Source organism: Rutidosis leptorrhynchoides, unplaced genomic scaffold (genome assembly GCF_046630445.1).
Source record: "Rutidosis leptorrhynchoides isolate AG116_Rl617_1_P2 unplaced genomic scaffold, CSIRO_AGI_Rlap_v1 contig247, whole genome shotgun sequence".
NCBI classification, from domain to species: Eukaryota; Viridiplantae; Streptophyta; class Magnoliopsida; order Asterales; family Asteraceae; genus Rutidosis; species Rutidosis leptorrhynchoides.
In genome coordinates, this window is record NW_027266496.1 from 57,513 (window position 1) to 74,248 (window position 16,736).

The window sequence follows — 16,736 nt, forward strand, 5'->3', positions numbered from 1 at the left end:
ATACTGTGTGATATTTGTAAAGATTATGTTGATTGAATTATTATTTTTATCTATTTTTTCTTAGTTTATACAAAATATCTAAAACTTGACGATTAAAATAGGATGGAAGGAGTATAAAATTATCAAAATTCTATTTTTGCTGTCAAAAATGTTCAACGTTTGAAGTTTAATGTACTGTATTCAAATATCCATGGACCCTTAAACTATCACTAAAATAACGTTTGAGTACATAAATTAACTAACACAATATTATGGCCATGCTTAAATTATGGTTCCGACTTCCGTCTAACAACTGGTTTTAACAGAAGTTTGGGTGCTAAATCGTCAATGAAATTAAACTACAGATAATTAAACTTCATCTCTTTCCTTCATTCGGTTTGATATCCAATCCATACTCGACCCCAACCCAACCGGAAACTTCAGAGTATTAATGGAAAACAGTTCAAGCTCGTTGACTGGGTTTAAAATTTTATTATCGCATAAAGATGTTATTACTCCTCTACTATTGAAGTATTCGGATCGCTTTTTTGACGGCTAAGATTTGTTCAGATTATTATAAAAAGATAAAAACAATAAGTAATAAATTTGGTATGGTGTATTAAGATTATCTACTTTAGTCTTTCTAGTATGTAACTGACCTTAGTTAGGTCCTTATATTTTCTGATCAGTCTTTTACGCCATTAGCATTTGTCTATAAAAATAGACATTAATTTGTACATTTTTATTCATTCAATTAATAAGAAAACCAGACGTTTAGTCTAATATTTTTAATTGCGTTTGAAATGATATTTCATTAGAATACAGTATCATATCATCAAACAGGAAAAAAAAAAAAAAAAAAAAGGATAATTAAAGAGAAACTAATTGTATTTTTACGTCATCTTGGGCTGAGGATAAAAATTTTCGGCCTATATAAAACAATACCTGAACCGGCCCATTTTTAATCATTGGAAGAGATTTCAAATTATAACAGCGGGCCCGTTGTTAATAATTTTCGGCCCATATAAAATTCGATATGACGTCGTGCATTGGATTTGATTTGTACATTCAAACTCGTATCCGTTTCTTTTTTGCCCCGATTTTTATTTTTTTGATGCGTCAGTAATAACTAAAATTGAAAAGAGAAAACGAAATCAAGAAAAATGTAAAAGCCATCAGGGAAGCTTCGTTTTTACCCCATCTTTGTCCTCGATCGAGTAAATTATATCGAAATCAATTAACCTAACCTAGAAAAAGTTCAATACACATATATATTACTATCAGTGGATTTATAACCAAACAAATGCGTTTCAAATTGGCCAAAATGCATTTAATACAAAAGATAGTTGTAGTTTACCCCTCTCTTAATATTTACTTATCTTTAATTGAGATCTGTGACGTGCAATAAAAATATAAACTTACTTGGGAGTATTTAGTAGGGATGACAATGGAGCGGATTCGGGACGGATAGTACTATATCCACCTCCGTATCCGTTTAAAATAATCACTTTTTATCTCCGTCTCCATATTCGTGATGGATAAAAAATTACATCCGTTTCCGCATCCATGTCGGGTAACGGATATCCATGGATTTTTTTATTCATCGATTTCTTCGAAAATTGAACATTAAATACACAAAAAAATCAACTGGAAACTATTTTATTTATTACCCAACGATAGTTATATTTTTTTATAGTTACACTAAACATTTATGAAATAACGTTGGTGCAACTTGACAAATAATAAGAAATCGATATAGCTATATTTTATTGGATTGAAAAATAATATTTATAGTTATTTTATCTAAGCGGATATCCATGGATACATCCGCGGATAAAATTTCGTATCCGTCCCCGCCTCCATTTATGAAGTGGATAAATTTTTCTATCCGTCTCCGTATCTATGGGAATTTTTTACCCTCCAAATCCGTTCCATGACGGATAAAATTTAGTAGACCTCCACGGATTCGGATAGAATTGCCATCTCTAGTATTTAGTCGCTCTTGTTTGGGACAAAAATCACAGTAGAAGAATAAAGTGGTTTTAACTTCTTTTACCATACGTGGTTTACCTAGTAGTAAAGTGGCCTGGATACGCATATGTTCGCTATATATATATATATATATATCGCGCCGTATGATATTTTGAATAACATATTCTAATTCTATAACCTCAGATATATAAACTCTCCTAATTTCTTCAGATTCGCAAAATATGGAAATGGTTAATATTATCTACGCAATTGGAATTATAGGCAACATCTTCTCAATTGCAGTGTTCCTGGCACCGATGTAAGACAATCTTGACTTTGTATTCTTTTAATTTATTATTATCATGTTTTGATTTTTTTTTTTTTTTGAGAATATGTAATGTTGATCTTCAATTGCATATCAAAAACTAGCTAGCAACTGGCAAACATTTTTCATATTAGGGATTATAATTAGTACAGTATTAGTTCCGGCTGTACTTTTTATCAGTTGACTTTGTTGTCCTTATATATATTGTTAACAGTGTGTATATCTAATCCAAATCTATAAATAGTAGAATTCATTTTACTCACTGAATTAATAAAAATTCAAAGTTTATACTGTAATTAATATGGTATTATTTTAATTTCAAAATTTTTAAAATATATATATGGTATTATTTTGTGTTCATTATACTCTCACTCTCTCTCGTTCTTGTTTTTATTATTATTTATTTATTTTGTTAAAGCGTGAGGTCTTACTCTCTTTGTTGTTTTTTTCTTTTTCATTTTTTTACTTTATCTTATTATTAAATTCTATTTTTTGTAACTGTTTTTTTTAAATTAGTCCCACATTTATAAGAATAATACAACAAAGGAATATTGGCCGGTTTCAGTCATTGCCATATATTTTGGCATTGGCTAGCTGTGTCATGTGGCTGTACTACTGTTTAGCTAAACCAACTGGTAATCTCCTCCTTGCCATAAATTGTTTTGGCATTCCTGTAGAAATAACCTACTTGGTTATTTTCCTCATTTTTGCCCCGAACAACAAGAGGGTATGTACATAATTATATATATTTTGAATTAAAAATAATTTAATTTAATTAATTCTTATTAATATAATGAACATGATTGCAGATGACTACTTTATTGCACCTCCTACTTTTCATAGTAGGATTTGCTGTATTTGTAGTGTGTACTACGGTGTTTTCAATTACTAAAAGAAAAGAGGAAAACATAATCGGCGTAGTCTGCACATTATTTTCCCTCGCCGTTTTCGCCTCTCCGTTAGCCATATTGGTAAGAAATGCACATAAATATTTTACCTAATCCATTTTTTTAAAATTAGTTAATTAATATTAGTATTAATTACTATTATACTTCCGTCCCAAAATAAATGCATATAAAAATTTGCATTTATTTTGGGACGGAAGAAATATATGTTATTTAATCTTACAGGGTGAGGTGATCCACACACGTAGTGTGGATTACATGACAATTTCACTGTCATTTTTCCTCACACTATGTGCCCTCATATGGCTGGTATTTGGAGCGCTCAAACATGATTACTACATCATGGTAAGTTTTAAATTCTAAACCTTTCTAATTAATGTTTAATTTATAGATTATTTTATTTATGTGTACGTTAATTAATTATATTAATTAATAGAACACACATCTAACATCAATTTTGTTTTTGTTTGAACGAATAGGTACCTAATATTTTAGGGGTACTATTTGGATTAGTTCAGATGACAGTGTACATCATATTCAGGTATTACATTACGAACAACAACAATCAGGCAGAACCTCGACCTGCTGAGGAAGACAATGGTGCAAACAATGTAAACGAAATTGAAGAGATTGTATAACTCTTCTTTTTCCAGCTATATTAATAGAATACTACTATCATACTACTTCCGTCCCAAAATAGATGTAAATTTTTTAATATAATTTTCGATTAAAATTGATTTTTTATATTTTTTTTAGTTAAGCAATGTCGGGTGAAGTCCTTATGTTTTGTAAAAAATTGATTTGGACTCTTCTTCTCTGCTGAATGGTATCTATCTGTCTATAACACAGAATAGAAATAAAAAGCAAATTAGACCTGCCATAGCCAACATCTTATCTTCTCTGGGATAGCTTGAAGCTATTATCTTCACACAATTTCTCCACACCATCACTGAGCCATTATTTCACGGTCACACAATTAATTAAGTATAAATAACTTTTTCCTAAACCCATTTACTGTCTGTGATTAAGCATAAAACTCTTTTGGGTATTGTAGATTTTTACTGATTGGAGCAATTTTCTGATCTGCTCAAGTGTTGTGTAACAAACGGAACATCAGTGAACGGTCTTGTCGTGATATCATCGGAATAAATCCCCTGTACAAAGCCATCGGCCCTTCACCTTTCACAGTCTTCAAAGCGCAATCCAACGCTCCGTCATACGGTGGGGATTTCCCCCTGCTCCGCCTTCATATATCAAGAAATCTAATTTACTGATTTGATTTATTGGGTTTATATTAATTTAATCATGGTGTTAATGGAATCTATGAAATCGGGTCCGATGAAGTAACGATGGAGGTTAGATCAATTTTGATTTTGATTCATAGTGTTGATTAATTGCAGAGCTTGAGGGAAAGAGAGAGATACGAAAGAGTGAAAATGATCCGGCTTCAAAGATGGTTAGTGGAAAATGTCGTTTGTTTGGATTTGGAGAGAGTCTAAACGACATTGACGAACAAAAATGCTTTGAATGAATTGATTAGTTGAGGGTTGAAGAAGCAATGCCTCCGATTTTCTATTGTGATTGCTTAAATGGTCCGTCCGACCGATGAAAAATTCATACCAATAAAATTAATAATTTAATATTATAAAAAAATTATATAATAATTATTTATATTAAATATTATATTTAAATAAAATTATTTTAATTTTATATTAATTATAATTATTTTGATTTTATTTCAAAATTTACAATCCTATTACAATTAAAAAAATTATTTTATTTTTAAAAATAATAAATATACCATAAAGTAAAAATTACATATTAATATTTAATTTCATAATAAAATTTTATAATTATATCTAATCAATTTAATTGTTCTTATTGTTTGAATTAAAATATGCCCGTTTTAGTTAAGAATAAGAAATAAGAATACAACGAATTTTTATTACGAATAATAGTTTAATAAAAAAATTGAAAAAATTAATATATATATTTTAATTTGATTAGGAATAATTTTTTAAATAATATGTCCGTTTGAATAGAAAAAAAAAATATGTACCCATTTTAATTAGGAATAGAAAAAATAAATATAATTGATTTTAATTAGTAAAATTGTTAAATAAGAAAATTAGAAAAATATAATGTATTATATTATTAGGAATATGTTTTCATTGTGTTTTGATTTCTTAAGTAGAATGAGAAAAAAATATTATTGATTTAAAATTATAACTTGAAACCTAATTAAACTTAAAGTTTTAAAATATACGTGTCAAATTACTATTTATCAATAAAAACGTCATGTGTCGGATGTTGATTTGATAATAAAATTTGCAATTATATTGCAATTAAATTTGCAATTAAAATAAATTTAAATTAAAAATATTGTTATTGTATATAAGATATTACGAGGGCTCCAAATCTTTTTTAAATAAGTAATAGAGGCTTTTTTTATCAAATACTATCTCCGTTCCATAATAAATACAAATTTTTAAATATAATTTATATTGAAAAATTTACATCTATTTTGAAACGAAGATAGTATAAAATTAAGGATTATTTTACCATTTTCAAAAAATATATTCTGGGCAGCACTGCAGCAGCCACAACTTTTGTGGCGATAGAGCTGCCCGTGAAGTTTGCATTTACCCTTTACTTACATTTTTTTAAAAAAAGAAAAAAAAAAATCCTTTACTTTCCCATTTTTATTTATTTTTTTCAAAAAAAAAAACAATATTCATTTTTCAAAGTTAATTTCAAGGCCTTTAAGCCCATTAAAGTATGAAGCTTTGAAATTAATAAGCAGCCTTTGCACTAAGTTTGCACATCTGGGCCGAAAGTTTCCAATGGTACTAAAAACGAAGCCTATATAATGACAAGATAGGATGCGGTCAATTTCCACGGTCCAAAGTAAAAGCCCAGCCTCGATCGAAGTTACGATTTTACCCTCACTATAAAAATTTGGTTCGAATAATAATTACTATATTAATTCCAATCTCTATGATAGCACTTTTATTTAATTTGAACATTGGAGTGAAAGATTGGGTTGAACAGATGGCCACACGATCAAATAGAATCACGTCTTGCTCGTCCCTCTACAATTTACACGTGTGGGATAAGTTTCACTTCATGCAGTGTATATATATATATATATATATCCAATTGATTAGAGATACACATTTAGGCTGTATTTCTTTTGTTTATATTAAGATGTACAAATTTGAATATACATATAAATAATAATAAGATATAATCACTGAACTTTAATAGTATTTTATTTTGATTGTTTACTTTTTAAACATCTATAATTTATTTATTTTTCAATTACTAAAACTAAAAATTATATTAAAAATGAATAATAAATAATATTAATGTTGAGATTGTCTAAATATAAATATATTTTATTTTATTAAGTATTAAAGATATTCATAATAGTTAATATTAAATTAGAATTATGTTGATTAAAATGATTTTAACTAATATTTTTTAATTTACTTGGAATTTTGAAATTATCATAAAAATAAATTAAAATATGTTGGTTTTTAGTTTTATGAACATAAAAAGACAAAATATATTACTAGTATTGAAATTTGATAAAAATGTTTCTGACAAAATAAAATAAAATGAAAGAAATTGATACGCGCTGGAAAAAATTACAAAGGTAGGATTAGGTTGACTTTTGGAAGATTGATTGAAGAGTAAAAACACTAGCGCGCATATTTAAGATTTGAATGAAATTAACTTAAATATTCATCACTTAATTCGTCAAATGTATTAAAACTCATTAAATTTTTAATTTTTTGAAAAAACAAATAATTTTAATGGACCATTATCTGATCCATTCAAATTAAAATATATTTTAAGATTTATTAAGTCGAGACAAATATATTTTTAATCGGATCGCTTGATTTTAGCCTACGGTCAGACCGACCATACAAATGGAGTTTGTTTTTAAAATCACATGCCAATAAGGCATCCGTTTCATTCATTTTCCCAAAATAAATCGATTCAGTTTAATATCTCGAGAAATTAATTGTTAATTGCCTTTTGCTCTCTTGGTTACTTATTGTGGTAAATCTTTTATATGTAAGCTGACATTAATGAAAAATAACAATAATAAAAAGAAGGCACGAGTTTAAAAGAATCATGAGGTGTATGGTATTCTTATATTATTTAAAAGGTTTTTCTATGAGGGCAACATTGCACTCTTATATTAAATTTCATCCCACTTTTTTTAATTCACTGCAATAATAAATTCTTATCTTCTAAACTTAGAGGCGGAGGCATGTATAAGGAGTGGTGTTATATAATTTTAAAAAAAATTTAAAATAATCTTTATATTTTTTAATGAGTTAAAATTAATCTAAATTTTTGAATCCATAAAAAAAATTTAGAATAATCCTTATACTTCCTAATGAGTTCAAAACTACTTATATCAAATAGGAATTTTTTTTTTCTTTTTCTATAATTAGAAATTCTAATTAATTTAGATAACCTATATCCTTAAAAATCCTAATTAATTAATAGTTCTGGATTTTTTTTCTTGTTATAATTAAAAATCCTAATTAATCACGTAATCTATATTAAATTTGTTTGCTTAATTAATTTCAAAATTATGATTGCACGTGTACGTGTAGCTTCTTTTGAATCTTCTCTTCTTCCTTAAACAAAAATAAAATACAAATATAAATATAAATACAAGAATTTTTATTCTAATACGGTATTTAATTTTTAAAAAATTTAGGTTTTTTTTTTTAAAATTAAAAGAGCAAAGCAAAGCTTCGTCAGCTTGTAAAGTTGGCATTGATATTACCCGTCGCTACAGCAATAGTGGAGAGGGTATTTTCTGTAATGAACATTATGAAAAATCGACTGCGAAATAGAATGGGAGATGAATGGATGAATGATTGTTTAGTTACTTATATTGAAAAGGATATTTTTAATAGTGTAGAGAAAGAACTGATTTTTCAACGATTTCAGAAAATGGCACCACGTTGTGGGCAATTGTAAATTTATTATCGGTAAATTTTTATATATAATTAAATTTATCATTTTATTTTCTAAATTTATATGTATGAACTCACTGTCGTCGGGTCCTGGCTCCGCCACTGTCTAAACTCATATCAAATTAATTTTAATTAATTATTATCAATAACATAACAAATTTTAATATAATATAATTTTTCAAATAATTTATCTGTAAATGTAATGTATATATAAATACTACTTAAATATAAATTCACTTGATATGTATTTATTATTTTTAAAAAATTACAAGTATATTATACTACATTTTACTGACATAAATTAGATTTTGTCATAACGTAACTTTTACATCTTAAAATCAATTACATTTTATAATATATAATAATTACAGAAAATAATTATTTAATGTGATAATTAAATTAACAAACTAGTTGAGTTAACTATATTAATCAAAGATGGTTAAAAATATTATTTTAATTAAAATTAATAGTTGATCTATATTAGTTGTATTGTAGTGCAATAGATTGTTATTTAATGCTTAAAGATTAATTATAGTTAATTTGACATAGTTAAGAAAATAAGATTTTTTTATAATAAATATAAGAATTTATTAATTTTTTAGTGGATTAAATTTAATCTTTAAAGAGTATAATATTATATTAATTAGACCATCTGCATTAAAGAATTTAAATATTATTTGGAATTAAAATTGAAATTCAATTAGCAATAGAGCAAAAATTTAGTTAAATTTTTTATTTGACATAAAAAAGTTTAAATTTTTTTTTCGGGAGAACTAAGCAGTTGGTTCTGATGTTTATTTTTTTTTGCTATATTGTTCTATTTCAACTATTTGATTTTTATGTTTGATATTTTGTTAGGGTGTTTAGTCCCTCGCCTATAACGTCCGTTAAAAATAGATGATATGTCAAATTTGACAAATAAAAGCGTGACACATATCATCTTACAGGTCCAATTATGCCATGTGGCATCCCAAATTCGGTTAAACCATAAAAAACAGACAAATATTAAAATAATAAAAATATATGGACCTTATCAAAAAGAACAAATAAATATAGGGACCTAATCTAAAAAATCATCTTATTTCATTAACCTAATCTCATCTCGCCGCTCCAGCACTCATCACTGCCACTGTCACACCCACGACCATCCATCACCACCACCACCGATCCTTACATTCTGAATCAAGCTCAAAATCGACACCACCCCCAGTTCCTACTCTGATTGTTTAATGTTTATTCAGCTTCCCTTCGCCCCAAAGGAAATAAAACAATATTCATCTTCTACCTTGAAACTTCGATCGCCGCCCGCCACAGCAGTCAAGCGACGCACGACTCGATGCTTCTTGCCTCTGTTACTTGTCTTTTTCCATCGAGTTTGAGGAGAAGAAAATGAGGGATTTCGCCCCAATAAAAGTAAAGAATTTCTAAAATTAGAGATCACAACGAAAATTGGATTGTGTAATTTTGTCCGAGGAGAGTCAAGAATGTGTATGTTCACCGCCGACCCTCTGATAATAAAACGTATTGCATAGTGTTATAATTATTGCTATACACAGTTGCATGACTTAGAACCTGTCTACTTGGACATTAAATTAACTTTTGGCTAAACAATGTACAAATCGTAAGAAAGCTTGTGTAAGGTGTATGTGGTTCAGTGGTTGGCAATTTAGAACAACGCAATTGTTCTGCTTAGGGACTTGAAACAATTTTTTCCGTACCATTTAATTACAAAATTTTGATTGATATTGAAATCCCTTTTTTATTGGATTAAATCGTGCTTCGTTGTTATATATGAGTTCCTCACTTAATTTTAATCACTTTAGAGTCAAAATTTGTTAAAAATGAGTTAGAATGGTAGCTGGTATGAATAGATATGGTGAATCGGAGCTTCGCCGGATTCCGGCAAGTATCATCAGAATCTAGTAATTCCCACGATGTTACTTTTTTGTTGAATCTATAATAAGGTCCCTAGTTTAGTTTAAAAAGTCATCCCAAGTCCAACCAATTTTCCATGTTTAAAGTTTGGCCCCTATTTATATTAAAAGAGCATGTTTCGTTCTTACATGGCATAATTGGACATGTAGGATAACACGTGTCATACTCTTATTGGTGAAATTCGACACGTCGTATATTTTTAACGGACGTTATGGGTGAGGGACTAAACACGCTAATAAAATGTCAAACGTAGGGACACAGTATCCGAAATAGAACATGAGAGACAATGTAGCCAAAATAATCAAACATTAGGGACCAACTGCTTAATTTTGTCTTTCTCTTTCTATTTCTCTTTCCATTTTATCTCTCCCAACCCAAGTGATATTTTAATATTAAGAGTTTGTTTGGAAGTCACCGTGTAATTACACGACTGTGTAATTATTAGGACGTAATTACTTGTCCGTATAATTACGTATGAAATAATTTTTTTATGATGTTTGGTTAATAATATGTAATTACGTTGTAATTACAAATGTTATGTTTGGTTGTATAGTTAGTATTTATAATATTAGATTAAAAAATATAAATAATATAATAAGAAAAAAATTTAAACTATGTAATTATACCAATGCCTATGGGAAGATCATAATTGAAAGTGTATAATTACAATCCCGAATTATATGCAATTACATAACTTCGTATAATTATACGGTTGTCCAAACGCGTCAAACTGTAATTACACGCCATTACACGATTTTTCAATTAAGAGGTGGCTTTCCAAACACTCCTTATATAAAGACCACATCATATAATTGTCAATCATCTAATTTTATCATTTTAATTTATAAAGAAATAATTAAGTTGGGATTTGAAAATTTAAGTTATGTTATGAAGTTATTGAACCCAAATTTTCAATAAATTCAATATTTTTCTTTTTTACCTAAATGTCACTTATGTGTCAAAAATTTACATTCAAAATTGATCTCTACCATGAAGATGCTCTTTAGAAAAACCCTTACTTAAAAACGACTTCATTGCAATTTTTTAGCATATATATTATTGAGGTTACATGAAATCTTTAAGCTTTGGAACCTGAGATGCTCCACTCATACCATAATTCTTCTCTCTTTTTCTCATAATTGGTAAAGTAAATTCCTTCTTGAGTTGCGGTCCAAGTACAAATAGTACCTTTGACGCACTTAAAAATAAAATCATCAGCCGCTTTAAATGCAACAAAACTCGTAAGGTATTGATGATCTGTCATAAACGATAAATCGCATGTGAATTGTGTTGATTGCTTGAAGTTCATGCGAAATGAAAACTCGTATGATTGGCCAATCTCTGTTATAGAGTGAAATCCCCTATCATCCTTTTGATTTGTGCAATGAATACCTAATGGTATGTGATTTGGGAGCTTGGTAACGATTCGTACATGGTACTTTGTCCATGGCGTATAAACCGACGATCCAAAGGTGAAAAGAGCCACGAACACGAGAAATATGATATATTGGACTTGAATAAGTGGATTCCTCCCCATGAGTTTTGGAAATTAAAAAGAACAAAGAAAAGCTTTAATTAATTTGAAAATGGAAGTTTTGAGGATAATAACAATTTATTTGAAAACGAGCTAGTTATGCCTGCATTTATAGATGCTAAAACACAATTTTTATTTTTAGTTTTTTATGTTGAGTTAAATCTTTGACTTTGGTCAAAGTATTTTTTTTTTTTTTTTATGAATAGATGTATTTATTAATGACAAAATTTTGAATTTAATTTATTACATTTGTCAAAATCTGGACTAATCTTTTATGTCCATTATCAGATTTTTATTATCCGACATTAATTTCTATTAAACGAATACGATTTGATGAAGGATGGATAGAGATGTGTGTATGGGTCAAAAGACATCTACTTTTTTTTTAAAAAGTTAAAAAAAATTATTATTATTTTTTTTTTTAATTTTTTCTAAGTTAAAGACATCAATTTTTTTTAATCTAAAATTTCAAGTCGATATATTCAACACATAATTAAATACAAATCAAAACACGAATAGAAATATAAAGAGTGTTTCATTACAGATACAACCGCTACCGCTTAGGCTCCACCACGATAATTCGAGGTTCAACTGAAGGCGGCGTCGAAAAATGGTCGCAATAAAATTCTCTAAATGCGATTTATTTTTTTATTTACTTATTTTCACAATATCTTTCAAATTTGTATATAACTTTATTTAAAAGGAAATTGATCCTACATCTTCCATGAATCGAGTCTTATAACATCTTTATACAGTAAAACCTCGATAAATAAATGTTCGATAAATGAATAACCTCGACAAATGAATAATTTTTTTCGGTCCCGACTTGAGCTAAGAGGCTAAATGAATAATTTCACTAAATGCATTATTGAATAATTTTCTTGAAATCCTTAAAAACCCTAGGTAAATATAAATGAATAATCATCACATTTAAAAAAAATATATATATAAATATATAGAGATTTTTTTTTTCAAGCAACAATGTTCATACAATAAGTCATTCTTTTACAAAAAATGAATCTATAGTTTTTTGCTTTTTTTCCCACCAAAATTCATCTCATTCTTTATTTTTCCTAGCGCCAACAAAACTTGAGGATTATTCTGCTCGTGTTGTAGAAAGTAGTTCCGTAAGGTAATTACTGCTTGATATGCTTCTTTTGATGACACATTTTGTGTGACGCTACTATCATCTGGTTCTGGATCATTCTCATCATTCTGTTAAACCAAGGTAGCAAATGTATCCACTGTATGGGAAATTGGGACGTGTGGGAAGCCTAATGTATTGAAAGATACGTACACCTTTATTGTACCTTCATATGGGAACATGGGAAAATGAATCGGACATGAAAAGCCTAATGCATTGTACTGTACATGGAAAAATGAATAAAATGACTAATGCATAATAAAAAAAACCTTTAAATGAATAAAAATTCATTTATCGATAAATAAATAATCTCGCTAAACAAATATTTTTTTCTGATCCAAAAATATTCATTTATCGAAATTTTACTGTACATCCTTCTTTTTAAAGTAATTTATACATCCTCCTTCATCTCCCAATTTATACTCTCTCTTATATATCATCATTTTTTATAATTTTTTTTATATATATATACTTGAACCTTCCTCTCTATTTTACTCTTAAATAGATCACATGCTAATTATTTATCTATTTAAATATGATAGAGAATGAGATAAAAAAATCTTCAAAAATTATACTTGGTTCGTAAATTTATTCAATCCTTCTATACCACTCCATTTTCATTTACATTCATTCTGCTCTTATTTTTCAACATAATTTATTCATTCCCCTTTCTTGAACATCCTTATGAGTCATGACAATCATTTTCGTACGTTTGAATTTGATGTCATTGAGATGGCCACCTTGTCGTAGATTTCAACTTTCAAGTAATTTCGTTACACACATCTTGATTTTATTTATTTATTTATTTTTATGTCTTGATTTATTTTGAGGAAAAATGACAAAAGTTAATTCGATCTCGCTTCTAACCATGCTTCAATTGCACTCTTCTATTATCTTTTCTTCTTTTTGTTTTTGAAATTTCTTCGATCATTTATTTGAATGTACTTTTCTAACTTTTCTCCGCAATGAAAAAAAATAAAAAGTGCCAATTCTATATTCCATTCCAAAAGTAAATTGTTCAAAATTAAACTTCAACTCATCTGTCACTCTTGAACCATCACTCTTAAACTTCTAAATTTTACAAGTTAATCGATAAATTTTCATAAATTCATGATGTAATAAATAAATAACTTTTACAAGATTTTACTAATAAGCTAAATCGTTAACAAGGGCCCGAGGCAAATTCCTATATAAATAAGGAGGAGATTTAAACTAATTGTCATTAACTAATTAGTTCTCAGAATTTATAAGTAGTATATAAAGGTTTCGTTATGCTAAATCGGTTATTTAAACCAATTGAAGACGGAAAATAGCCGCTTCTACCGTGTTTATTGTCGGCGTCATTGGTAAGTATATATGTTTTACTCATTGATTCATTTTCTCGCGATTTACATTTCCATGCATAAATTTAATACTGATTCCTTTATTATTTTTCAGGGAACATTATATAATATATATCTTCATGCGTTTTTCTTTTCCCTATGTAAATTCACCTCTGACTTGATAATGGGCAATCTCGATCTCATCTTCATCGTGGGCGTAATACGGAATTTTAAACCGCACCCATAGCTTGCTTAATCCAAGCGCAAAATCAGGGAAATTCAACATCGCTCCACGACGAATAGGACGCTCAAGGTCCACAGCCGTATGAACCCTAAGCGATTTTCCCCAAAGAGCTCCACGTTTCAGGCCATGCTCATCAATTCTGCCTCCCAGTGCCCGCCCTAACGTATCTGCCACCGATGAAGTCATGAGGCCTGGTGGTAAGTCATGAATCTCTCTACCCAGATATTGGCCGAGTCGAAACGATAATCAGTTAAACGTTTCTTGCCATCGTAATCCCTGACTAACATAAGGGTATGCTCCACCGTCCATGTATCATCATCAAGAACCCTAAGTTTGTCACGAGAATTTTCGAACGCCACTTTGAACATATTTCTCCCTACCGCCGTGATATGAAAACCTCGTCGAGGCTTCCATATCCTTGTCATTGCTCCACGCAACGGACCCATAGCATAAGATTTCCGGGAAAAAAACTTCACAACAACTGCAAACTGACCCACTTTCTCGACATCATTAACTTTATCAATTTCCATGATTCAACTTTGAATCGGCCAACTGGGCCAACCCTTGAAGTTGTTGGTCCACAAGTTATAAATATTTTTTATTTTACCCCTCCATCTTTAAACTTGTAAAATAATCTGCTAATTTACAAGTCAGAGTTATTTGGCTCCTGCCCTAGATCATTATTTTTGAAATATGTTACTATAATACTGCAACATATATTCGGAAAATGACAGATATATACCAACTGATCATTGAAACGTGGAATGGATATATATAGCTGTGTTTTTTACATTTTTGTACCAATAACAAAATACTTACCGGACGGAGCCTCCAATTTCAAAGAGCCAACCAGAAAACTTACCGGAATCTGTTTAGTGAATTATTCTTTTCAGAAGAATAATATATTAATCCATTATATATGTGGCATGATTATTAATTAATATGTTTAATGTTCATTTCCAGCAACAGAAGTGAGATGTCCTTTGTCGAGGACGACTTGCAACTTCTTCATAGCCTTCAAATATTATTATCTGTCAGTCACACATGACATGATGTGCATTATTGAAACCAAAATTTTAATGTGGGTAGAAATAAATCAGTATCCTGCCAATTTTTATTTATTTTCTCATGAAGGATATATAGAAGGGAGAATTAAAGTATATAGTTGCAATGTAATTATTTTTTTTTTTGTGTCGTCAATATATACTAGGTTTTGTTTGCTCATTTAACTTGTGTAAAACAAGAATCAATAAGTTGACTAATCCTTATCAACTTTTTCTTGGAAGTAATAAGTTGATTTTTCAATCCTCTCTTGTAAACTGAGAAAGCAAATTAATTTGGATAGCCAAACAAATACATGATGCATCCTCACATCTGCATCTCCATAGACTGCCCATACATTACTTATCATCCATTTTGATTTTGTATTTAGACAAAACTATATATGTAGACTCTACAAAGTGTTGTCATACTTAATTTTTTTTTGTTAACAACTAATATGATGATTGTAAGATAAATTTGTTGTTTCATTAAATTTTGACTAATTGAGATCGAATTTTCTCTACTAAAAAATTTTCAATTCAAACGTTAATTTTGGTTCCAAATCGATAGTTCACGGTACTTAAATTTATGGAATCGGATTAAAACCAAATTTTCTTTTTAAAATGTACAATTTCGATTTGATTCTAGATGTGTTCATGTTATGGTAAATTTTTTTTATTCCTATACAGTTCTACAACTGCATTTACCAATTCAATTCAGTTTTTATTTGATTCGATTCCGATTATGAGCTGGACCGTGATCATATAAAATAGCATTTTTATTTTTATTTTGAGAGTGGCGAGGATTAAACTTTACGCAAAAGTAAATTACTTTACACAGCAGCCAGCAAGGACTAAAAATAATAAAAATAAATAAACGAAAGTAGTAATTTTTTATGGGGAAAAACTAATGTGCTGTCTTATCAATGCTGTTTATACTGTTCATTCAATTAAAACTAGACACGTATAACTTCATCTGATGTGGAAGCCTACCCACTTAACTAAAATTCGAAATACCTAAAATGTCCCCATCTGCCACAATCATCTTCACTTTCTCTATCCAATCAAAATTTCATTCTCTTGAATTTTACTCGATTAACTTTTAATTCATTTTTCAATTTTTCGATTTCATATATACGATCTCCTTTTATGGACCTTTTGGTTGCTACAGCCACTCCATTCTCGTTTGAAATTATCTTTATTACTTATTATCTGTACAGATTAGTTCATAGAGATATCTCTCGATCTAAATATAGGTAAAAAACTATTTTAAATTCTAAATTACTTATGCAATTTTTTATCTCGAGTAAAATTCCTTTTCAATATAAGTTACG

General features: G+C 28.8%; 1 protein-coding gene across 1 annotated transcript; it reads right to left on the reverse strand.

Annotated features, from left to right (window-relative positions):
• Positions 1 to 11,196: 11,196 nt before the first annotated feature.
• On the reverse strand, positions 11,197 to 11,655 carry LOC139882240 (S-protein homolog 6-like). Its single transcript, XM_071866600.1, has one exon. It carries the CDS (start codon positions 11,653 to 11,655, stop codon positions 11,197 to 11,199), a length of 459 nt encoding a protein of 152 aa, XP_071722701.1.
• Between the last annotated feature and the right edge of the window lie 5,081 nt (positions 11,656 to 16,736).